Raw genomic sequence first — 25,633 nt, forward strand, 5'->3', positions numbered from 1 at the left:
TGCAAGGGGAGAAGGGTATGTGACTGCAAGAGGTGTGTGCGCAAGGGAGGGTGACACTGCACGGGTATGCGAGGGTTCAGGGGGGTGTGCTGCAGCGTGTGCAAGGGAGGGAGGTCTGTGCGTGCTGCAGTGTGTACACAAATGTACAAGGTGGGATGTGTGTGCTGCTCTGCCTGTGTGTGCATGCAGCACCCCTGCCTTACACGCCCATGCACACACTGCAGTGCACACACATCCCTTTGCACACTCATTCTGTGTCACACACACGCTCAGGCGGAGCAGGGCCTGGTGAGCACCTGTGCAAGGGCCGGTCCCCCTCACGTGCCCACCTGACCCCACGGTGCCACAGCCCTTCGTGCATCCCCATTTCACCCCACACAGAACTTGAGAGGCTCCCCCATCACCACCATCACCTTTATTGTGCAGGAGCAGTGGGGGCGGCTGGGGAGGGTCCCACCTCGTCCCCCCCCAGCCCCACCAGGCGCTCGCTGCTCTCCCAGAGCGCCCGTGCCAGCCGGTCATCGCGCCCCCGTGGCCATGGCTGCTGGGGGCCACTGTCGGTGAAGTAGCGGCCACTGAGGGGCTCAAGGCCATCCCGCGTGGCACAGTCCAGGACCACCTGTGCACCCTCAGACGGGTCCAGGAACAGCAGCCAGGCCAGTGGCAGCAGCAGCGGCTTCAGCCACAGCGGCGCGTGTCGGAACAGCGCTGTGTTGACAAACCCTGCACGAGGGACAGCAGATGTGGAGCGTCCCCTGAGCATATGAGGGAGATGGCCGTGGTGGCCTTGGCACAGGTAGTGTGGCTGTGAATGTCTGCTGGCACTGCCACACCTGCCCTGGCCGTGCAAGGGGTGTGTGGTGGGGTCAGTGGTGCACAGTGCTCTGTGATAGGATACTTGTGTAAGGGTCCACTGTGCAAGGGGACACACTGTGAAAAGGGACATGCTGTGCACAGGAATGTGTGCACAGGGATACATTGTATGAAGGGATACCTGTGCAAAGGGACACATGCTGTATAAAGTGACGCTGTGAAAAGGGACACGCCATGCAAAGGGACACACTGTGAAAAGGGACACTGTACACAGGGACACTGCTAAGAGACACACCATATAAATAGACATGCCATGCAAAGGGACACGTGCAAAGGGACACATTGTATAAAGGGATATGCTCTTCAAAGGGACACTGCAAAGGGACACACTTATATAAAAGGGACACTCCATGCAGAGGGACACACATGTGCAAAAGGACACCCCGTGCAAAGAGTAACAACCATGCAAGGGGACAATGCTCCACATCCAGGAATTCCCTATGCAAAGGCTGCACCATGCAAAACACTCCCTTTGCAACAGCAGCCCTGTGCACGTGACTTCACCGTGCAAAGCACGAGGTCAGGACACACAGGGACACAAAGGTGTGCAGAGCACACCCCCGGCAGATGCCGATGGTGAGCCCACCCAGTGCAGGTCCTACCTGGGTGCACAGCGTAGCAGGTGACCTGTGTGTCCTGCTCCCGTGTGGCCAGCTCACGGGCGTGCAGCACGTTGGCCAGCTTGCTGTCACAGTAGTCCTGGAAGGCAGAGAACAGCCCTGGGGGCGGGCGGCCCAGGGACTCGGGGCGCAGGCGGCCAGCGCAGTGGGCGCTGGAGGCGACGATGACCACCCGGCTGGGCCCGCAGCTCCGCAGCCGCTCCAGCAGCAGCTGGGTCAGCAGGAAGTGGCCCAGGTGGTTCACCTGGAAGGGGAGGCTGAAGCCATCCTCTGTTGTGCCCCCGGCGCTCACCCCTGCGAAGAAGGCAATGGCAGCCCACGGCTGGTGCCTCAAGGGTGCAGGGGGCATTTGGAGTCCTGGCACTCACCTGCGTTGTTGATGAGGAGGTGCAGGTGGGGCTCCTGGTGCAGGAAGGTGCTGACAAAGGCTCGCACTGAGCGCAGGCTGGCGAGGTCCAGGTGCATGAACCGCACCTCTTCATTCCCTGTCTCCTGTGGGCAGGGGAAGGGCTGGGGGGCAGCCTGGGGTGGGGGTACCCTGCCCTGGGTGGGGGTACCCTAAGTAGGGTGGAGGTGGATCCAGCTGGGAACAGAGGGAATGCTTTGGGGGCTGGTTCTGGCCCAGGGTGAAAGGGCTGCAGCATGCTCAGGGGCTGCAATGTGCCAGGACCCTCAGCATGAAGGGAGTGCCCATGCAGCTCCCCCCATGGTACAGGGTGCCCATGCCTTGGGGTGTTTCTGTGTGCCTGTTGAAGGTGTCCCTGGGGTGTGCCATGGGGTTCTCCTGGGACGGCCTAGGGGTTTCCCTGGTATACCCACAGGGGTGTTTAGGGAGTTGCTCATGTGATGCCCAGAGATGTCCCCTTGAGTGTCCTAGTGGTGCCGGGATGGTGAAGGGTTTCTGGGATGTCTCCTGGGGGTACCTGTGGGTTTCTTGGGGGTAACGTTAGTGGGCTGAGGGAATGCCATGGCAGTGTCCTCAGGGTGCCCATGGGGTTGTCTGGGGGTGCCCATGTGATATTCAGGGATGTCGCACCCTGAGGTGCCAGGGGAGGTGTGCAATGGGGATATCCCAGGTGTCTCCTGGAGTTGCCTGTGGGGTGCCGGGAGTGTCCTGGGGGTGTCTGCGGATGCCCGCGTGCTGCCTTGGGATATCACATGGATGGGAGTGCCCAGGAGGGTGCCCAGAGGTCCCCCGGGGGGGTGGGTGTCGGTGCGGGCGCTCACCGTGCGGATGCGGCTGGCGGCGGCCTCTCCCCGCAGGGCGTTGCGGGTCGCCAGGATCACTCGGGCCCCGCACCGGGCGAGCTCCAGCGCCGTGGCCGCCCCGATGCCGCTGCTTCCCCCTGCGGAGCGGAGGTGAGCTGGGATGAGCGGGGGCCGGGCCTGCCCCGGGTCCCTCCCGGCCCCTCCCGGCGCTCACCGGTGACGATGGCGGTGCGGCCGCGCAGCGCGGGGCGGGCGCGGGGCCGCGGGACGCTGCGCAGCCCGTGCCGGAGCAGCGTGTACAGCGCCAGGAGCAGCCCCACGCACAGCAGCGCCCACCCCATTCCGCCGCCGCCGCTACGGGGCAGATCCCTTTCCACCCCTCTCCCCGCCCGGCACCTCCCGGTCCCGCCCCGCCGCGCTGGGGCCGCCCCGCAGTCGCCCCCGCCTCCCCGCGGCGGCGGGACGGACCGACGGACGGATGGGTAAAGTACACTCGGCTCGAGGGGAGGGTAAGCGAGGTCAAGTCGTGGTCCCGAGGAGAGGGTGAGTGCGGGTCAGCGCAGCCCCCCGCTCCCATCGATGCCCCGGGGGACAGGGCAAGGGGCACCCGCTTTCTCCCCGGGCCAGACTCCACCGCTCCTGCCCCAAGGGGCGGGAGATCACAGAATCACAGGATGGTTCAGGTAGGACGGAACCACACCGGAGGTCATCTAGTCCAGCCCCTGGAGCGCACTTGGGACTGTGACCAAACAGTTTGTGAATATCTCCAGGGAAAGGGAGTCCACCACTCCCCCTGGAGCCTAGTGTAGTGCCTAGGTACCTGCACAGTAAAGAAGTTCCTTTTCACGTTGAGGTGAAATGTCCCTTGTTCCCATTTCTGCCCACCGCCTCTCATTCTATTGCTCAGTACCCCTGAGTAGAGCCTGGCTCCATCCTCTGACACACCCCCTTCAGCTTCTCAAATACATGGGTAAGATCCCCTCAGTCTGCTCTTCTCCAGGCTAATTAGGCCCAACTCCTTCAGCTTTCCCTTCTAAATGAGGTGCTTCAGTCCCCTCATCTTCCAGGTTGCTTCCAGGCACTCCATCTCTCTCCTGTCTTGAGAAGCCCAGAGCTGGATGTAAAACATATCCCTGGAAACATTTCAGGTGAGGTTGGACCTGACTGAGTTGAAGACTTCCCTACTTACTGCAGGGGGTTGGACTAGATGACCTTCAAAAGTCCCTTCTACCTCAACCCGTTTTTGTGATTTTATCACCTTCCAGTCCTCACTTTCTTCCCTCCCACACCACCAGCATCCCACCACATCCCCCTTACAGGACATCAGGCTCCTTCCATCCCATCCCAGCCTTGTCCCCCACCTCAGGCTCCTCTTCTGTGGTCAGACACTCGGGGGGAAGCTCCAGGTTGTGGTGACACGAGTGAAGACAGACAGTCGAGAAAACAGAATGTGAAGTATTTTTTTTTTATATACAGAATACAGGAAAGTTTCTGTAAAGTCTAAAACGTTACAATTACTATGTACAGTGGAACTAGCTGTTCTGCTGCGGGGAGGTGGCAGAGAAACAAAAGAGACAGACAGGTTACGACAAACGATCTGCTACAATAGACAATTTGAGGAACGTCATACCACATGTAGCACTGTACACAGCTTTAAAACATTGAAAAATGCCATCACTGATGTATTTACACAGAATCCAACACTTTTCCTTATTTGAAATAAAAAATAGGATGGACACCAGGAAAAGAACTCATTTCTCACTGCCCATAATACACAGTAGCTACTTGTAGTGCAACCATAGCAGGGAGGGATGGGAAAAAATAACTGTGGGAAGAAGAGCGCTTCTTTACATTAAATAAAACAATGATATTGTATAGATTTGCTGTATGAAAACTGTATTTCTCTTTTAATATAAAACTATTGTCACTGGCACAAAATAGAACAAGTTTCTGATTATTTTACAACTGCATGGGAACTGTCTGTCAGAGAGAGTCCTCGAGTCAGACAGCGGTCGCCCCTCGCTCTGACGCGTCCTGCTCTCACTGCAGTTTTCCTTTTAAAATGAAATGTATAGTACAAATATATGTGCAAATGCCCCTAAAACTTGAGCAAAAAAGAAAAATTAAAAAAAGTTAAACGTTCTTCATATCATGCAAACGGCGTGTGAACAGTCTCTGGGCCGACACAGAAAAATCCCACCTCGGTTTGTACATTTTTGCATTGCAAGAGTCTGAGGGCGTTTTCCTTAATCCAAAAGCTCTCTTCCTAAAAATTCCTAGGGAACTGAGTTGGACCGCAGCACGGGCACCTGGTGGGGTTTCAGAGAAAGCTTCTCCTCCAAGTCTATGTCTTGTACTAAGGCAGTATCCCCCTTGGGCTGTTTGGTCGCAAATTCAGTGATGCTGAAAACGAACTGCAGGCAGCCCAGCTTGATGTAACTGCCGTGGTGGAGCAGGGCTGTACCCTCCCAGCCAGCCCCGCTGCCCCCGATCAGACTGGAGCTGCTGGCTTTGCAGTTACAAGGTTTCCGATGCTGCCCTTGTGCCTGTGAATTCATCACAGCAGCTTCTTCATGCGGCTCCTCTTCTTGTTTTCTGCTTTTATGTCGTTCTGCAAAAGAATGAAAAAAAATGGTAAGATTTAGGCAGGTCAGCGGCAGCTTGTTTTCATCAACAGGGGTTGCTGCTGAGGTGCCTCAGGGGTAAAATCCTTCAGCCATGAGGTATTTCAGTTTGCAGTGAGCAGCTGATCTAAGGGAAACAGGAATCTCCTCAAAGTCCCAGAGAGTTAGAGGCATTTACATATCTATTTTGGCAGCCCAAAAAGAGGAAGCTGATCAGGTGGAGAAGAGGAGTGAGCCACGTGGGGACAGAATGCCTGCAGGACAGCCCAGATCTTCTCACAGCCTGGGAAGGGAGGACATGCATGGGGAAAGGCCTCAGGGTTGGACCTGGAGCTTGGTAACTCCAGCACCGGAGGCTGGAGTGGTGTTAACAGCAGAACAGAGCGCTCCCCAGGCTGCAGAGGAAGGTCTTGTGTAACCCCACATGACCTGTGGTGAGGCTCCCCTTTTTGCAAAGGGTGCACCAGCCACTGCGGAACAATGGGCACCAACAAGGAATCGATTTCCATGTGCTCCCGTCCCCCTCCAAAAACTCCCTGTGGTGGTACATGGGGCTGGCTCTGCCTCAACACTCACTTATCACACTCTGCACTTTGGCAACAATACTGCTGGGAGGAGTGGGCGTCATCTTCTCGGAGAAGTCACACGAATACAGAACATTGTCCACGGTCGTCCCATGCTCACTGTAGTTCAACAGCTCGTAATGCTTTGTATTCTGAAAAAAAAAGGGAATCAAGGCATTGAGTCACAGAATGGTTTGGGTTGGAAGGGACCTTAAAGCTCATCTTCTTCCAGCCCCCTGCCATGGGCAGGGAGACCTTTCACCAGACCAGATTGCTCCAAGCCCTGTCCAACCTGGCCTTGGACACATCCAGGGGATGGGGCAGCTACAGCTTCTCTGGGCAACCTGTGCCAGGGCCTCACCACCATCACTGGGAAGAATTTCTTCCTAATATCCAGTCCAAACTTGCCCTCTATCAGTCAGAAGGGCTTCTGCCCATGCACCCCTTTTGAGCATTGAATCACAACCCCTCCCTACCACTGTTGATGGTTAAATGAGAGCTGTAAATATCCTCTAGCTTCAGAGACCACAAACCCGACCCCCATGCATGGCTCATGCTCACACAACAACCAGCTTTTCATCTGCTTCCTGGCAGGGAAGGAGGGCCAAAGGGAAGTGGGTTTTCCCTAGTGCACTTGGACCAACACATCTTTTGGAAACAGGCTATTCAAGCTGATGCTCACAAAGCAAGCACACCACTTTACGGGCACACCTGATGCAAACTTGGCCCAATACCTGTGCCTGGCAGGAAGAGACGTGCTTTGGAAAGCAGGCACAAGCTGGCAAAGGGGATGCCACGTGCTGCAGCAGCCACAGGATAGAGGCAGTCTGGGGTTTACAGGCCTTGTGCAGACGCTGAAATGCCAGGAGACATTACCATGACACGCAGCGTTACACAAGCAGCGTCACGCTCAGCTGAGCTTTGCAGAGGATGTTGACAGAGAGGAGGAGATTTCAGGTTAGCTCACAGGAATCATCTGAGAGCTGAAGACCTCGTCCCCCAGGGACCACAGGGCTTTAATCAAGTTACAAAAACTCCCCATGCACAGGGGAGTAAGTTTTGAAGTAAGCTGCTAGACTGCAGAAGGAGAACCAGCAGACAGGAGCTCAAGGAAGGGGAATTCTCCCTTTCCAGAGATACCACAGCCACAGAAAACCTGCTGGAGTGTGGAAGCTCAGTGCCTAGAGCCCGATATAGGACTGACCACTGTAGATGCTTCTACACAGATTTATGGTCTGGATCCCATTACCAACTGTGTTCTGTAGCTTGTAGTGCACTGGAGCAATGGCTAAAGCTGGCTGTGGGTTAATCCTGGATCCTGCTCAGGAGCTGGTTGACAAATGGTGATATAAAAGACTCGATCTTGCTTCAAAGACTGTTCCCATGCTAGGAGACATCTCCAGCAGTGCTACTATTGGCAGGCCTGCTGGTCTGTTTACTTCAAGAACAAACTAATCTCTGTAGTTAGGGACAAATTGTAGATTTCTGTCTATGCTGTGAGCTTCAGCAAAATTTTAGCTAAATAAATAATTTATACAGAGTACTGCAGATGGTATGAATGCTTTGCTCCCTCATCACACCTGAAAACAAGGGACTCAGAGCAATTCCCTGATTTGTTGCAGCTGAGGTTCGATGTTGACATGTAAAGTTGAGCTTTTATTAACAACACGTCTGGATCAAAAAGTATCAGACCATTCCTATGACTTTTTCTTTCCCTAGGCACCAGCAGTGACAGTGCTGACTTGTGGTCAGTCTTTGCCCATGGGCAGTAAGTTCAGAGAAATCGTGCTGGCAGAGCTCTGTGCTTCAGAAAAAGGTTTGACAGAAAAGGCTGACACAGCCTTCACTGGAGTGAAACACACTGAGCCCTGGCTCTTACTTTGCAGTCCACAAAGGAGCACCACACAAAGACAACCTGCTGCCTGCATCTCCAGCTCCCACTGCCATGCATGCCAAATAATAAAAATAATAAAAAAAAACCCCTCAGGCAGGCACTCACCTCATCATAGAATATGCAGGCATGTTTGCCAGACACATAGTTACAGTGACCATAGCTTGTAAGGCACACATCCATATCAGCTCCTGTCATGGGAGAGGACAAAACAGGCTCAGTTGCTTTGGGAAAAAAAAACTGTCAGGCAGTAGAGAACAACAGACAGAATTAAACTTCAATTAGCAAAACAACAGGGGAGCAACTGCCTTTGTCCTGCTCCCAGGACTGCATGAATAATGCTGCGATAAGCCACCAAACAAAGTTTCAGTGGGGGAAGGGAGAGAGCAGCTCCATGAAGGTTGAAGAGCATTTCACTGCTACTGGGTCTACCCAGAGCACCAGAAGAATCTAAGCAGCAAGAAACGAAATCTGCAAGCAAACCATAACTCTTCTCTCCATCAATCAGGCACTGAATCTCCAGGACAGCTGTTCTAGTTTTGACACCAGGTTACAAAGGTGCCACCTCAGGTTCAAGCAGATGGGGGATTTCCAGGTTTCTTGGCAGTGCAGAATCCCCGGACAAGAGGCCACAATGTGTCTGTTTCCTTTGACACCCACTTGGCAAACACCTTAGGGAGGGCCAGGGAGAACCACCCTGATTCTGAAAGGTCAGTGCAGGAAAAAGCCACTCACCTGTCCCAATGTAGAGGGTTCGATAGCACATGTTGACTGCACCCCCCAAGCCCATCAGAGGATAGAACACCGCCCGGGCTTGCACTTCCTTTCTTTGCGCTGCAAGATAAAAAGAAATTACTTGAACAATGTTATCAGCTGGGAAAGCTGCTTGACCTCAGCTTCCCCAGCCCAGAAAGCACAGATCCTAAGGAGGACAAAGTCAGCTTTGGCCTAAACACCAATTCCCAACCCTCTAGGAATGTTTGTCCACTAAACATCTTTTTGCCAGTCAGAGAAAACTGCTCTCTCCAATAACCCACAGAAGCCATGCAAATGGGAGAGCATTAATACAATGGAGCCACGCTGAGGAACACACAAGCCTCCTACCACTGGCTTCTTGCTTAATCTCTTCCACTCTGGTTAATCAAAGAGCTCAGTCTTTCCTGTCAAAGTGCCACGTAAAAAAAACTGGTGCTGGTGAATGTCACCAACTTAACAGCTGTGATTTCACTCCTAGTGAAGCTGCAGGAAAAACACACTGGTTGAACTGGGCTTGGCCAGGGACCAACCCAGTTCCCAGGACAGGATGACTTACTGAGTGGACTCCTTCACCCTCAGGTTGGTCCCTATGGCTCACTGGACAACAGCTGGCCCAGGGTTGAGCCCCCCAGAGCAGCTCCAAGTTCAAATCACACACTCTCATGCCCATGTTAACTGGACAGAAAATCTTCTGTGGAACAGACATTGAACTCCAGTGGGCCACACAGACCTAGCCACGATTTCAGCACTGTCTTTTGGAGGTAAAGCCCTTATACACCGAGTTTAGGCCTCTCCTGATACCACATCTGCAGGACAGCGTTACACCAAGAGTGTGAAATCAAAGAACAGAAGATGAGGATTATGAAAGACTGTTTGCAGAGGCACCTACGTCGAGAACACCGGCCACACCGAGTGGCATCGCTGGACGTGCAGGTTCCACCTCTGCCCAGCTGCCCTGAGTCCTTTCAGCTGTCTGGCTCTGCAGGGCTCACTAAAGGCTTTGGGTCTAACATTTCATCAGCAATGCTGAACAGTCAGCTGGATGCATCATTCCTGCCCAAAAAGGGTGATGGGTTAAGACAGCACCAATCTGCCTCGAGAAAGGCAGACTGCTGAAGAATTCCAGACCAGGAAGGCAGCTCATACCACAGCCTGCTGCTGTGTCCTACAGCAGATCACAAGAAGATTGACAAGCATTTAGGGAATGTTGTGATGCTACAGCAGGCAAGCACAGAGCTTCAGAAAAAGATTACTGACTGACTTCCAAAGATCTTATCTGGGATATTTACCCCCAGGCATAGCAGAGGGGGAGCAGAGAATTGCTTCCACAGCAAGGGTGTCCAGTTAGTGCTTGAAAGCAGATTAAACTGACTGGCTGCATGCAGAGGAACACGAAGTCATGTTTGCCCTGCAGCTTTAGGTGATAACAATGATCATAAACAAAGCCAAAGCTGAACTCAGGAATCTGGAGATTTCCAACAGACACACAAGTTGTTTTCCATTATTTGCATTAGTCATATTTAGTGGTTTCAGCTTGACAGTGACATTATTCTGAATAGAAAATGACAACATCACATATATATTTTTTCCCCCCTCTTCCTACTGTTCTTGTGCTTGTCTCACTTCTCCAGAAAGACAGAGCAGGAATTCACAGATTTCTCTTGCCCATCTCAAAGGTGAGGACAAAAAAACTCGGACAAGCTCCTCGGCTGAACCTTCTCATTTCTTACTAATTCCAAGATGAATAAAACACAACTTCACTTAAGATTTCCAGCAGAAAATCTGAAGCTACTGAAACAGAAAATCTGAAAGTATTCCCACTGCTGAAACTTGTAAACAATTAAGGAGAGGAACCTGAAGGAGTTTCTGGCCACTGGATATCCAGAGTCGGGGGTATGAGAGGAAAAAAAAGTGAAAGGCAGCATCAGACAGATACCAGAAGAAGAGGGAGATCTCCTTCAAGGAATAGGCAAGGGAGCATCAGAAAGCTATGGCTCAACATAACCCAACTATTCTGGGGCTGCTCTTACCTTCAGTGTGGTTTCCCACAGGAGACTGCTGATGGGAATTGACACTGCTTGCTAGAGACTGAGCTTTGGGAGGAAAGAGCTGATGTATTCTCTGCAAGGCCAGAAACTTGATCAGCTGCTCATCCAGCATATTTATCTCAATCTCTGTTAATAAACAAAAAGCAATTAGTAAGTTATTCATGGAAAGGGTGCAATCTGAGCTGCAGTGGATTTAACTTTTAAACTTGCCAGTTGCTTCAACAGCAAAATCTTGACCAATTCTGCAATATCAAGACTCTTACACATAGGTGAACTATTTCTTCATATATCTCCTGTGAGTAGAGTGCCAGACATGGCTGGAGAGCTACAAGTGAGGCAGCAAGCAGAAGTCTGGGGGAACAAGGACTGATAAAAGTTGAAAATCTGCTGTTTTGGCTCAGAATCAACAGGTCTGTAGAGGTGGCCATCGCACCCCTTTGGGCAGCATGTTGGGTCCTTCCTGTGAAGCCCTGTTATCTGGTTAGAAAGTCCAGCCCCACACCCCAGCAGAGCTGTAACCACCTTTGAAGCTGCTATAGGCTCATGCTCGAGTCACCCACTCATAGCAGGGTCAGTTAAACCAAACAGGGCAATTCAGACAATATTATTAATGAGCTTTAAAGCAGATCTTCTGATAGCTCTGAAGTATTTATATTTGTAAAGCCCTACAGAGGTCTGTTTTCCTGCAGCAAGGAGGCTGGGTAACCTCTTCTTCCAAGAGCATTCGCCACATCAGCAACAGTTAAAATGGCAAGGAGAGGAGGAAGAGCTGTAACAGCTTTTCCCAATAGCAGAGAGGGAAGTCTGGGCAGTGGGGTTCACCCAAGAAAAGAGGGTTACACTGGCAATGCCAGAAAGGCTGTTCTTCAAGATGTAGAAGTCATCTCTGGCAACAGCCTCGCTGTTCTACTGATGTTTGCTGCTCAGCAATCTCTTCCCGAAGGCACTTTGCTAACATTTGGCATCTCTTGCCAAGTGCAACAAAAGGAAATAAAACCCAGGCCAGTCTAGGAGACTGACAGAAGCAGAAATAAATCAGAAATTAACGGACCCATTAGAGCATCACCACTCAGGTGACTGCTCCACTACAAGATCTATTGCCGCTGGACTTGACACCCGCTGGGAACAGCTCTGGATTGCAGCGAGCACCACGACATGGCAGGGCTGCAGGTTTCTGCATGTGAATTCCACCTGGAAAGCAGCCCAGTTGTTATCCTTCCCCAGAAAAGCTTCAGGCAGAAACACTTCATTGGCCTTGCTGCCTTGGCAACACTATGAGCAGGGAAGCATGTGACATATTTAAGGTAATGTACACCCAGCCCCTCCCTCACCTGACTGCAACCCTTTATCTCTGGGGCTTCTCCTCAAGCAGGGATGGAATGCTTTAGGGAAGCAAACACACAGGGCTAGTAGAGGCTGATAATGAATTAAATACTCACCACCATCCATAAACGCCTTCAGGGAACTGGTGAAGTCCAACATAGCTGCGGAGTTTGACGTGAGTGATGAGGGTAAAGCGCTTCCTATGGATAAGGTGCTGGGACTGACCTTACCATCTACAGGGAGAGATGGTGTAGAGAAGATATGTCACTGTGACGTTCGCCAGACATGCACCCAGCCCTCGGGCTGCCCTTGGCTGCCAAGCTGCTCGGAATGACTCATTTTGCTCATAGTTATGCTTTGAAAAAGGCCTGAACTAGCAGCCAGGAGCTTTCTTCTTCTGCTGACAGGAGGGCTTGTGTGTGCCTCCAACACAGAGCCAACTTCAGCTTCTGCCCCACCTCCAATTGCTAGAGGAATTCTAGACCTATACATTTAAGCTCCTACCCCCTGTGATGTCCTGCAGATGCTGGAAAGATGAGCACCAATTCCCCAGGAGCTTGAAGAACTTATTAAACCTAAGAGACATTGGCCAAGTAGCTTGACAAGGTGTGAACATGCACAAAAACTACAACTGCCCTATTCATATTTCTACACTAAAGTCTAGGGTGCACATCATTGTCCAGAAGGAATGTGACAGTCATAAGCAGATTTTATTATTTACAAAATAAAATCCTTCTGCTTTGGCAGTGGCCACACAGCTGAAAGAAACAATGGCAAACACCAGGAAATAAAATCCCTCTCATGTGTTGCTGATACTGGATCTTCTTGACTTGGTTTGCTTATAACTACTATAAGCCTGAAATTTGTGGCAAAAAAAAAAAAAAAAAGCCATGAGTGATTTATATTTGGCAACAAAATTTGCACACCATAATTTTTGTTATAAACATGTATATGCATTGTGTTAGATGGAAAACCTACATATCTACACCTTTCCCAAGAGACACTGCACCAAGTAATGATTTAACCTGCACTTTGTAGAACACAAGCTTTGCACCAAAGGCAATTATTTAACATCTTAAGTAACTGCAAAATTATGTAGGGTTTGCAGAGCTCTTCAAACCACGGGGAAGAAGTGTTCTATAATATGGTCTAATTTCCTCTACCAGAACTTCTCCCAGCCTTGCATTTCTAAGCAGGGCATGGTCAAAGCAGTAGCCTCAGAGTAACCAAGTTTATTCAGCAATAAGTGAGAAGGCCAAGTACCCTGGGGACTGCTTGCAAACATGAGGCAAAGCTCAGAAATTACTCACTGAGGAATTTTAAACAGAATTATAAAAACATGGTGCCTCTGTTGCTTTGCAATCACCAGACCTGAGCCACTCCACACAAGCCTGACACTGAGCAGCTTGGAACTGCATGAGAAGTGGCAGACAGCTCTGTTGCATGTTTTTCAGTGACTTTTTCCACCCAACCTGGACAAAAGGTTTGCTAGTTTGAGTATTAAGCCGGTGTGGGGAAAGGGCAGAAGAAGAGAATGCTGAAAGTGAAAGCTGCTTCTAGCAAAATCTGAGCTATGGGCACTTACTCTGACTTCAACATCGATCAACATCTTTGACTTCATGTTTTTACATTGAAAAATGGGTATATACACTTTATTGTATATTTTTTGGGGACAATTCAGATCTCTGGCATATCCAAGTCCATAACTACCCTGTATCACACCAACAGATCCCAAGCCCACATTTTTCCAACAACAAGGCTGTGCAGCTGAAGACTCCAACTACACCTGTACAAGGGGACACAACCACTGCCTGAACTCTGGATTAGATCCCAGAGAGCTGCTCTTGTGAGAGGGACTGACTACCTTGCAATCCAAGTGGCCATTTGAAACAAATCAGTAGTTTTACAGCAGCACTGGGGTTTTAAAGCAGCTGTTGTTGAAATAGCGAGGCAGCAGCCAAATGATTTAAAGTTACTGCTTTCCAGAATTAAACTGACCTACTATCCTGCTTCTCAGGACAGAGCTCCCCTCTCAGGTATATGCTGCCAGCAAAAATACATCCTGTGGCTCCCATAAAGGGACCTAAGACAGAGAAGACCTGATAAACTTCTCCTGGCTCTCCAGAGAAAGCCCAATTCCCAGTTAAACAAGAACACACTGCTACAGCCTTGAGGCTCTGAATGAGGCTTAGTCCGAACATTTCTCACCCGGGGGCCGAGGTCAGCAGTTCAGCACCTACCTGAAGGTGGTGCTGGTGAACAGAATCTGTTTGTGGACCCAACTGCCGAGATCCCATCTCCTGCAGCCTGGGGAGGGGTGAGAGCCCAGGTGGCGGTGAGCGGGGAGCCCCCGGCCCGCAGCTCTGCCGACAGCGGTGGCCCGATCTGCGTCTGCACATTCTTCCTTTGCAAAGTGCTGGTGGTCTCCAGGCTGGCACAGGAGCTCGATATGGACGTAGGCAAACTCGTGACCGGCGCAGAACCCCTTTGTGCACAAGAAACGGGTCCTGCTACGTTCTCTGTTTTGACAATAGTTCCAATGGTGTGATTCAGAAGTCCGCAACTCGCCGGGGGCGTGAGGGGCCGAGGCCACGTTTGCCGGTGAGACAAAACAGGTATTGTGTTCCCAGATCCCATTAGCCTCTGGGAGTCAGTCAACTGTGCTGAAGATTCAGAAGAAACACCATAGAAATTAGGCCCGTTCACTTTAACGTCGGAGGCTGTCGGCCCATTCGAAGTCCCACAAGAAGACACCTTCTTGGATTTATCTATACAAGAGCTGCAGTTGACATCTTCCTGTGACAAAGTCTGCTGGGATTGCGAGGAGCTCAAGGAATTCTGGGTGGTAATCCCTGAGGTGCAGGATGACATGGAATAGAGGGAAGGTGTGGGTGCCTTGTCAGCTGCCTGGTAAGGGTTGGCGAGTGAACCGTCTGCCACAATAACAGGCTTAATATCAGCCTTCTCTGTTTGTTCAGAGTCCCAAAGCGAAGTCATCTGCTTAGCAGATAAATGTTTCAATATGCTGCACTGGAGCGCAACAACACTACAGAGCCACTGGAAGGAAGAAAAACGTGCAGGTTAGCTCAGGAGGTAGCAGTGCTCCAAACCTCAACAGTTACTCCATCGTTCACCCAGCTCAAGGAAATTCAGCTGCCTCACTGTGCTGCTGACTGCTCTGGTGCTCATCTACAATCAGGAGAAAGTTTTGTCCAAAGGTACAAAAGTGCAACCAAAATTATGTACTGTTTATCTCCATGCTGGGGACAGGATAGAGAGGGGCTGAGACCTACTTCCTCGCTCCCAAACTCCTCTTCCTCTTCACTTGTTAAGTGCTGCAACTTTTCAGCTAGTTACAAACATATCTTTCACTAATTTGGGCTTCTATCCAAACACAATCCTCCAACTTATTCTGCAGCATGTTGGAAAGAAATGCTGCTCTACCTCAGGTATAGGGAGTGACCTGCCAAAGCTGGGGTGGAGAGCACCTTTGCATTTACACAGGGTGGAGGGAGAGCAACACATTTATAAGTTCCACGGTAGATGTGCACCTGCCACACAGAAGAATCCTATCTGAGCTAACAGAAGGACTTCATCACTGATTGCAATGCAACATGCCTTCACACTGGAATCTGGCCAGAAGTTTCATACAAGATTTAAACACTCATTTGACCTTGATTTACATGTCCAATTCCATCCACAATAAAAAGCGGCCCAGAAATGTGACATTAACATATAAATAAACGTGTCAGAGAGCAGCCTTACATAATCAAAGTGGAAAGTATTTCCCCTCAACCAGGAAATAAAGATGACATCTAGACGGAAAACCCTCAACTCTACTCTTAAGGCCAGAAGACTATTTCACCACTTCCCTGAAGTGTCAAATGAGGAGTTTTACATCTCACCTGGAAAGCCAAAGTGAAGTTTTAATGGGCAAGGGTGTCAGAGAGAAGACAAGCTATCACCTTCAGACATGAGTTTGAGACTGGTTTCCTAGACAACTGCGCCATCATGACTGAAATGGAAGAGGATCTTTGTACCAAAGCAGCTACAAACACAGAGTCCAGGCATTTGACTTCATTTACCTCCTGTTGTTCTGTCTGGCTGGCTAAGTGCTCAGTGTTCAAAAGGTGCTTCTGCAAGGGTTCCTCGGGGATCCCGTTACAGATCAGCTCTCCATCTCGAATTGCTGCAGGCGCAAGTAACGGGGGTGGAAGCCGGTACTGGGACTTTATAGCATCAGGAACCTACATTGCAGAGAAAGAAGATCACACATGAGAACAATTACTCAAGAATGACTACTTAAACAAAGTGCCTCATCAGCACTACGCTTCCTGTTTGCTGCTTTCTCACCCAAAGGAGCCCTGCAGACAGCACATTAGAAGTATCAAGGACTGAGTACTTTAAATTGATGTAGCCATGCTGAAATTAATAGGTTTTATTCCCTTAGGTCAGGCATGACTGCAGTACAACATGGTGACTGCAGCATTAGAGAAGTCATGCAAAAAAAGCCAAGTAAGAAGAGAACCCTGTATGACAGTTTTCAGGCACCCTGGCAGCAAACATAGCAGCCCAAATCTCACTGTAGGGCCACCTTTGGGAGGTTTAGTGTTGTACCTTCTATGGTTGTGCTAGATTTAAAGGCTTACTTGTAGTAGTTGAGCCTTACTGTTGAAGGAAAAAGAGCTTCTTAAATCCTACAGGTAGTGAAAAGTAACTGCTGACTCCCAGACCTCTCAAAAACACATTCATTCAGACCCCACCCTCTTCCTCCTTCCCCAAGGGGTGTGCTGGTTTCCCTTTCCAAACCAGAACATATACACAGGGATTTTCACCAAGAACTACTAGTTTACACGTACCTTCAAACCTTTTCTCTTCACTGACTGAAGAACTCTGCGATTCGGAGGATGTTTCTTATGGATTCGGTTTAAGAAATCCACTTTGACAACGTGCTGAGATATGGTGTCCTGGAACCGGTCAAATACTCGGCACCGATTACTCAGGGTCAAGTTCTTCTGGTTCAGCTGGGTGATCAGATAATGCCACAGGAGTTAGGGATCTGCAGGTCACTCTAATGCACCCTAAGACTTTCATAACGCCTCGTAGCACTGGCAGTACAGCATCAGCTCAGCTTTAGACTATTTGTTTCCTGCAGCACTAACCATTTCTGTTAAAGGGCACATTGCTGGAGATGAATACAAAAGCATTTAGAGGCTGGCTAAGCAGCATCAGTGCTCTCAAGAAGCAGTTTGTCTGGGCACAAGCCCTTTGTTTCAGCCCCCTGTTTCCTGAGTATTTAAGTCTCAAGTATACTGCTTTTCCACAAATGAAAACGCCCTCTTGGAATGAAAGTTTTTTGGGTTAAGCATGCAAAGAATTACTTCCCCTATTTGTAGCACTGTGCTGCTTTGTATCCCAGTTCTGGAAGCTCATCTAGATCTTAAGGAGTCCAGTCAAAAACTAAACAAGCTGTCAGTGAGCCACAATCTGAGCTGTGAGCTTCAGTTACAGGAAGGAGTTCCCCCATCTTTATATCTTATTGCAGAGAGCAGCATCATATTCCTTTGGAGAGCGCGTTGCTTGCAGCAGGAGCTTTACAAGCGTTACAGGGAGCAATAAGAGCTCAGAAGCTGTTTTACATTTGTTGTACTTTGTCCTTTAATGGACCTGCCAGGTTCCACTCCAGCATCCGGTTACCATACTGCAATCATAGTCCTGCTTACCACCACGTGTTCTATGTGATTTGGGCACATCCATCTACCCAGAGGCATGGCAGTAAGCGGTGGTTCCAGACAATCCATGTGGAACAGGAGTGGGCAATAATCACACTGGATTAGAGGTGCCACTCTGCAACTCCTGCAAAGAGAGAGACAAATCTTATTCTCTGTATAGAATATAGGGTATAAACAGAACATTCAGGCAAGCTTGGCTAGCCACTTCAGCTTATCTGTCCCCACCGATTACCCTACACTGCTGCTTGCACCAAAAATTAGGATTCTGATTTGTAACTTGATCCATGTGGACCTTCTGCAAGACCAACTCAAGGCAAAAGCATTCATTTAGAGCAAAACAGCAAATTTCAGAGATCAAAAGGAATCTCAGATTTAGGTTATTACAAGTTTCCTCAGAGGAATCACATGTGAAGTTGGGACATGCAATTCAAGATGTTCTCCGAACAAGTCTCAAACTCCAGAAAATGACTACATCTGAATCCTCAGGCTTTAAATAAGTCTTTGCTCTATGACAAAGTTCTCAGTTCTCCACAAAAGCCCACCTGAGTCTCCATCCCACTTTGAGAAACTCACTCTGAGTTCCTGAAATAAAAGTTTCATTTTCACTGACATTTTGAATCGGGATTGATGTGTGCATTTTTTTATGCAGCTATAAAAACCATCAGTATTTTGTACTGGTTTTCAGATTTACAATTTCAGCACAATATTCCTATTTGCCTTGGGCTTATAAATCTCTCAGTAGGTTTCTATTTCCTAAAGGTCACCTCCTCATATACTTCCTTCATGAACCATAAACAAACATCTCCATTTACTAAACCACCATAATTTTAGAATTTTTTCTTAATACTGAAGACAAGATGGTTTAATCTTGTCAGTCTTCAGGCTACATCTTAAAACATGCAGGGTTGCAGAAGCCACACACCTACACGTGACATGGTTAAACACCTGTTATTTAGCAAAGATGTTTATTCCCTCATTTGTTTAGAGGATGGTAAGCAAGTAATGAAGGAGAATGGAGGTCATCAACTTTTTTCAGCAAGAACTTTGCTCTTGTGAAGGCTGCAGCTACACCAAACAGCTTCCCTGGAAGAGTCAAGTACCTGTTGCATGTGAAGCAGACTTTCACCGGCAAGGGAACCAAACCATTGTGGTCTAACTCGTGTTGTGCTTTCTTGACATTCTTTCCTGTGGTTTCTTCCTTTCTCCTCCTCTTACTAGTACCTGAAAGTAAATTTTAAAAGGCTTTGGGTTATCCACATAGCAGAGATTTGATTTCTGGTAGATACATATAATAATCTTGGGCAGAGGCAAACGGAAATATTGCTGCCTAAGGAACCTTTATCAACCACTAAACCTAGCCTTAAGTGACAGAGACAGTCTTTAAAGACAGGTATATTTTAATGTAATCATTTCAGTGACATCCTATATACTTAGTTACCACTTTGCTACTGTATTATTGCATCACAAATCAAGTATTTTGACAACTGGATTTTTTTTTTCAGATTGATGACCCAGACCAAGGTGACAACAAGAAGCACCCATCACAAGTGCTGATGGATGGTGTGCAGTAGCAGTGTCCCCACAACTCACATCTGAAGGGCACCTGCTGTTGGACAGATGCAGGAGAGCCAGGGGTAATTCTGTGCCCTCTGCTTTAACCAGCGAGCATCTCTGGAGCCACAGCTACCATGGGACCAAGAGGGAAGTGAGGCTAGATGGCAGCAGGACACAACTGCAGACATCTTCACCAACACCAGACAAGCCACCGCTCACCTGGAAGTGCTGTGGTGCAGGTCAGTTCATTCGGCAACTGGAACTGCGTTGGGTTCCTTTCCATGGCAGCAGCAATAAGAAGCTCAAAGGGTCGCTTCAGCTGGGGCTGCCCACAGTCCATTTCTGCAATGGCAGAGTCATCATCCACGTCAATTATGTCCTCATCGACATCATTCTGTTCTGAGTTGGGGGTCTCGGTGCTGGCATTGGATGTGGGAGTGCCAGGCCGGCTTGCTCTCCTTTCCAAGATCCTGGCATGCGCATTAGCCCTGATGCTGCTGCTAGACCTGTCCAACAGGTCTGCGTCACTGGTGGGGGAGGTGGTCCTTTTCCCAGATTTGTCCACCAATCCATTTACCTGCCCCAGCTCTTTCTTCTGTTCTCGCTTCTGCACGACATGAATAGGCAGGCTTATCATGGAGGCCACAAACAAAGCACATCAACCTTGACAAATACGTGATTGAAGACAAACAGCATCTGAAAACGCTCGAGCCACTCACTACAACTGAAGTCATTCAAGCCTTGACCTAGCAAGAACAGTTTGATTGCAGCTAAGGTAGAGGTGACAGAACAGCTGAAGAGAACCAAGCATGGGGAAGAACGTTAGCATGGGATAGCCATGTTTGAATCCAGATCAGGACAACATTTCACAGCATCTAGTCCTGAATGCTTGATAAATCAGACAACTGTTTAATTTGCTACCAACACTGAGAAACTCCACAGCAGACTGTTCATTGTTGATGCAGTCTATTAACTCTGGCACCGCATCCAAACCCATTATGGACCGAGAGGGTCAGCTTGAGAATACAAGCACAATATACAAACAACATTCTGCTATCTCCTGACGACAGGAATCTTGAACAAGGTGGGCAGGGAGAGCTGCAGCAGAGGAAAACTACACATTGCCATCGCCATGAGATCCATTTTGCAACAGGAGGGGAAGCTGCATGGCCCAGGATGGGCAACTGTGCACTGCTCCAGTGCCTGACAGCATCACCCATGTGGAGGAACCAATCTACTGTATCACTAACACAGTCTGCAAAAGGAGCAAAGTGTTGTCAGGCAATTTTTAATACAGAAAAGTTCGGGATTTTTTTCTTTTACCTCTCTTTTTTTTTATTTTATTATTTGTTTTTTGATTTGTGACCTTCATTTTTACTGCTGGCAGATGGCTGAACAGTACCCTGGAAACATAACAAGGCAATCGCTTCAGGAACAAAAGGCTGAGCACAGAGTTTTCTTCCAATCTGTTTTGGGTGTCACTTCAAGGGAACAACAGTTGCTAGAGAGCTTGGTGCAATTTCTAAACCCTCTGCTATGCAGCCTTACGTGGTCACAGCAATAAGATGTTTACATTGTACAAGACAGCTTCCTGGAGAAGGAGCATCAAGGCAAAAAAAAAGACAAGCCACAATCTTGCCCAATCATCTACTCCCCATCCTGTTCAACAGCCCAGGAAATCATAACTCACTGTGATTTCACCCTCTGCTGATGTGCAAATGCTGTGAAGTCACATTTCTAAAAGACACACATTAACCAGAATCACAGCCCTGATGCCAAAGCTGCATTAACGTGATTCTTGGTCTGCCTTTAGACAGCTCACCTCCTTGAGCAGGGGAGCCATTCTGATTTCCTTTGCACCTCAGCTCTCCCTCCTTTCCAGAAATGGGGGTAAGGAAAACAGTTTAAAAGGCACAGCTTGGCAAGAATGTATCAGGCACTTCAGTTTTAGCTCCTAGCAGCAAGGTAAAAAATATCACTAGGGTCTCATCAAGACCCCTCAGTTTTCTTTGAGCCTGTTCTTAACAAAGCCCTTTACATCTGCAAGCACAAAGAGCAACTCTGGCAGTGTATGTACACATTGAGGGGAGAGGCAGGTATGAACCAGAGGATTCAGGTTTCAAATGGACAGTCAGAAGGGCAGGGATCATGTCTGTCAGGAGAGGCTTTACCTTGCGGCGCACGGTGCAGCGGTGGCACATCCACTCCCCCGGCGGTAGCATTTCCTCGCTGAGTGGAGGGTTGCTACAAGAGAAGCACAAAGCAAGGCTTTACTGTTATTTACTGTTATTTCTGGAACTCTTCTCACGTACACACAGCCCCAGTCAGGGCAGCTCTGCAGGTTCCGCTCCCAGGCACTTCCTTTTATTTATGGTGAAGCTCCCTGGATTTGCTCGCCCATACATCCACTTAGCCAGACACCTCCAAGAAGCCATTCTTCCATGACACCCATTTCAGCTCCACGGTTTCAGAACACTCTTAGAATTGAACAGCAAAGATAAATGGAAGATTCACTAGTGTTCAACACACATACCTCCCCCCGCAACACCACGCATCCTTAAATAACTTGATTACTCCATGTAAGACTGCACAGATTCCTGTGCAGCAAGCACAGTCATAAATCCAGGCATTTCCATCCCTTGGATTTGCAGTGAGTCCAACTGAACAAGCTGCCATGAAGCCTGCCCACTGATTCCGATGCACTCCATCCCTGGGCACACTCAGTTAATGGTGGAAACCACTTGCTATCTTAAGACAACCCAAATAGTCTTAAAAGTGTCACCATATACAGCCTGCCTTGGCTACGAAGCACAGGATACATCCTACTCATATGGATCTGCACTTACTATAAAAGCTGTATCACAGTGAAATGACATTCTCTTTTTGATGCTAGAAATAAACCAAAGCAAACTAGACGAAGGAGTAAGGAGGACTATTTTGAGAAACACTTTTCCTCAGTAAAAGGCAGAGCAGCATATGTTATATGATACACTTTCCTTACAGATCCTACTACTAACTCAAGTACTTTCCAACACCTCTTTATCATTAAGATTTGTTATTTGAACAAACTGCTGACTGTGGCAGGGAAAGTGTACCTGCTGGCAGAAAAACAGCCAGTTACCACACATTGTGGCCTAAGATAATACTTTTAAAAGTTCTGCCTTCTTTTGCTAGAGGTAGCTGCATAGCAAGTCTGCTCTCTTGTGCTGAACACTCAGATAGATGCACTGCTGCAAGATCTGGAAGCTCCATTTCCCACTGACTGGGAAATGGGTTACAAGGGATCCACTGGGACTGACAGGGTCACAAGGGGATCAAGCAGTAGTGCAGCCACACCAGCAAGGGGCTTACAAGACTGGCCCAAGGAGCCACACTGGACAGTCAGACTGTAGTTCAGGAGTCTCTATACAGTTTATTGCACCTACAGACAGGTATCAAACCTGAGTTCAGCTTTCCCAAGTCTCCATCCCCAACAAACCAGAGAGGATGAGTATTTGTCGGCCAGGAAGAGCTGTGCTTCGCGGCAAAGGCAGAGACTATCTTCCTCGAGAATCTTGCTCCTAGCACAGGGAAATGGCACAGGATCCCAGCCCAGGCTCCCAAGCCTGAACTGTAAAAACAAACACGCTTCCTTTGTTTAAACAGAGTCCCGGCGAGCCTTGCCCCGAGCTCGCCAGCCTGCCAGCGACAGCCTCCGCAGGTACTGCAGCCATCCGGGGTCACGCTCGCTCTTGCAACACCGCGCCTGGAAGACTGAAGGAAGAACACTGCAAGAACCAAGCTGGTAATAACCTCAGCATTTCTGGTGTCGGGCTCCAGGGAATTCAGTAGAGCCAACACATCTGGCAGCCATTTTGAGGAGGAGTGCAGGGTTTCAGAGGCCTCCGTGTTCCAGGCGCTCCAGAAGCGCAGTGCTCTGCATATATGCACTAACATACCTGCAGCTTATGTTTCTCATTTCCTGGAGGACTTGGATGAACAAGGGATCAGGCTCTAGATGAGAGCACCAAAGCCTCCACTACTGGCTGCTTCACACAGAGTCTCAAATGCTTGGCTGAAGCTGTAACTCCCCCCTGCCCCAAACTAATCTTTTGCTGACAGAAGCAGGGAAGGGGGGTAGAAGGAGGAGAGTAACAAATGATCCCCGTGTGCTTGCTGCAGCATAAATCCATGCTGAGTCCTAAGGTGGATCCTGCAATAGCTCAGGTTTTACTCCTGCTAGAAACCGAGTTCTTAGATCTGCAGCTAGAGCCAAGTACGGATTCATCTGGCCCATTCCCCTCTCCCCTCCCAGCACCCGAGGGGAAGAAAAACCACAGACTTTGATTCGTTCCTAGCAAATTTTTACCCTCTGAAGCTCCTGATGAGCGTGCCTGAACTGCTGGGAACACGTCTGCCCCATCCCGCCGCCTGCGGAGTGCCAGGGATCCACGCGCTGCCAGATGCCTCCGGTTATTTGTTTTAACTGTTACCTCAATCTTACTCATTTTACAATGAAACAATTAATACCACGGTGAACCTTGAGAGATGCCTGGAAGAGTCAGAACAGGTTTCTTCTCAAATGTGGATGTTATTGTCCCATTTGTTGTGTTTGAACTATCTGTTCCACAACCATGAAATCCTACGTACGCGGTACTATTAAAGAAGCATTTTAATGAACGCTGCTACCCAAAGGCCTGTGGAAGGAGGGGAAAGATTTGTTTCAGACCAGCAGCAAGGTTTTAGAGCTCAGACAAGCCTCCTGAGGTTTTCTGCTCACTGTCAGGGCCTAGCTGCTAGGGCAAGTGTATTAAAAGACTGATTCTGCCTCTCCTGGTTAATGAACTGTTCATCAAGGCAGCTCGCCGTGCTAACAAAGACTGATGAAGGCTGCTCCTGCACTGCTGGCCTCGCAGCAAGCACAGAGCATTGCCTGGGTCTCAGCAGAAAGCCAGGGAAGCGCTAAAGAATGCTGTTTTAATTGACTAGGTATGACCACATTCTTCAACCTTTTACTGTAAGCATAAAAGAAACTGAGTTTTAAATCTGAAAAAGATACTTGATCTTCATAAGCAAGGTAAGAATTAGCACTTTGGCAGGAGCAGCACGGCCCTTTTCTCTCTATCTTTCATAGGTTCATTAGCATGCACAGCTCCAGCCGTCAGTGTTTGCTGCCAACAGGACCTGGAATTGTACAGCACCAACTTTATCTTCAGTTACAACACATCTCCTTTCAACTACACACCAGTCAGTTGTGCTTTTCGGTACAATTTCACTAAATCTTCATTTCAGAAAGTTCCCTCTTCTGTCATCACAGGCAATACTGGTGCCCAGGGCTGTTTTATCTGAAAGGTTTGATGTGACCCAAATCAAATCTGCTCAGCAGAACATGTTTCTAGATTCAAGACAAAGACAGCCCTGAAAAACACACGCTGACTCAAAAACACCTGGAAGATCAACTCATACAAAGCCTCTGAAAACTAAAGGAGATGTTTATCACTGCCTAGTCAAAACCATTACAATGACACAGAGTCACTTGCCATAATACCAGTCTCATGGCTTTTTCTAAATAAGTTTAGTATCTTCTGAAATTCCTATCAGATGTGTTGTCAAGCATTACTCTGCCATCATCAGGACGCTATGCAAATCCTCCCTTAAATAAAATTTAAATGGCTATGATGAAATAAAAAAAATCTTCAAGAGTATATTAGGAGTTTTTATCAAGCAAATGATAGCATGAAGCCACTTAGCTTTTCAATTTCACACTCTGGAGCTCTCATAGATCAGATGCCTGTTGTTAGTCTAAATCCCGTAATTACTCCTCACTTTGCTGACCTCAATAAATAGGTAAACAAATGCTCCAAGGAATGGCACCTTCTCCAATACAAACTGGGCCGCAGCTCTCAAAGGAACCAGTTATAAGCAGACCTGAGGTTATTTACACACAGCATTCCAGGTCATCTTGCGTCAAAGGCACGCTGACACTATGGAAAGCATGCTCTGGACCCACCAGGATACAGCCAGCTACCAGCTGGGATAATGGTGGCAAGAAAACAAACCAGTGTCTGGTGAAGCTTTCTTCAATAACTTCTCTTTCATGTCAGTTGTTTTCAACAATCGGACTTAAATATTTTCTTCTGTGTGTGGGGAAAATAGTGACCCTACGAAAATATGCAGGCAAACACATTTTTCCTTCTCAGAAAACTTTTCATTAACTTACCAAGACTCAATGACAGGCTGATAATGAAGGATGCTGGTTATGTTTGCCAGTTAAAGGAAGAAGGCTTTCAGCTCTTCTATCGGACTCCTATTTATCCCTATGATGGATAGAGCTACAGCTGTTCTACCAGCTTCATAAAGAACAAGGCTCCCTGGCTTCCTACAGCAGGGCCTCAATGGCAGCTAAAACAAACCAGGAAACCAACCTCGCTGTCAGTGCATTACAAGAGCCCCATTGAGAA

The 25,633-nt window shown here is 48.6% G+C and overlaps 2 protein-coding genes across 3 annotated transcripts in view; both read right to left on the reverse strand.

Moving 5' to 3' along the window:
- Window positions 1-400: 400 nt before the first annotated feature.
- Window positions 401-3,101, reverse strand: DHRS13 (dehydrogenase/reductase 13). Of its 2 annotated transcripts, XM_032707398.1 has the most exons (6): window positions 2,917-3,101; window positions 2,721-2,839; window positions 1,862-1,985; window positions 1,738-1,787; window positions 1,476-1,572; window positions 401-723 (listed from the first exon to the last, which is right to left on the reverse strand). In XM_032707398.1, exons 1-6 carry the CDS (start codon window positions 3,041-3,043, stop codon window positions 416-418), a joined length of 825 nt encoding a protein of 274 aa, XP_032563289.1. In that variant the 5' UTR covers window positions 3,044-3,101; the 3' UTR covers window positions 401-415. The 2 variants fall into 2 exon arrangements, with proteins under 2 accessions (XP_032563289.1, XP_032563288.1); XM_032707397.1 differs by having other exon boundaries at window positions 1,476-1,787.
- A 1,047-nt stretch (window positions 3,102-4,148) lies between these two features.
- PHF12 (PHD finger protein 12) overlaps window positions 4,149-25,633 on the reverse strand; it is a 31,973-nt gene continuing 10,488 nt past the window's right edge. The window contains exons 3-15 of the mRNA XM_032707541.1: window positions 21,365-21,437; window positions 19,413-19,800; window positions 18,740-18,860; window positions 17,631-17,763; window positions 16,767-16,931; window positions 15,993-16,154; window positions 14,148-14,964; window positions 12,024-12,140; window positions 10,567-10,710; window positions 8,516-8,614; window positions 7,889-7,971; window positions 5,903-6,041; window positions 4,149-5,313 (exon numbers count right to left, since the gene is read on the reverse strand). Of these exons, the coding sequence (XP_032563432.1) occupies window positions 4,979-5,313; window positions 5,903-6,041; window positions 7,889-7,971; window positions 8,516-8,614; window positions 10,567-10,710; window positions 12,024-12,140; window positions 14,148-14,964; window positions 15,993-16,154; window positions 16,767-16,931; window positions 17,631-17,763; window positions 18,740-18,860; window positions 19,413-19,800; window positions 21,365-21,437 (2,776 nt within the window). The 3' untranslated portion in view covers window positions 4,149-4,978. The remainder of the gene's footprint in view (window positions 5,314-5,902; window positions 6,042-7,888; window positions 7,972-8,515; window positions 8,615-10,566; window positions 10,711-12,023; window positions 12,141-14,147; window positions 14,965-15,992; window positions 16,155-16,766; window positions 16,932-17,630; window positions 17,764-18,739; window positions 18,861-19,412; window positions 19,801-21,364; window positions 21,438-25,633) is intronic.

This window comes from Chiroxiphia lanceolata, chromosome 20 (assembly GCF_009829145.1).
Source record: "Chiroxiphia lanceolata isolate bChiLan1 chromosome 20, bChiLan1.pri, whole genome shotgun sequence".
NCBI lineage: Eukaryota > Metazoa > Chordata > Aves > Passeriformes > Pipridae > Chiroxiphia > Chiroxiphia lanceolata.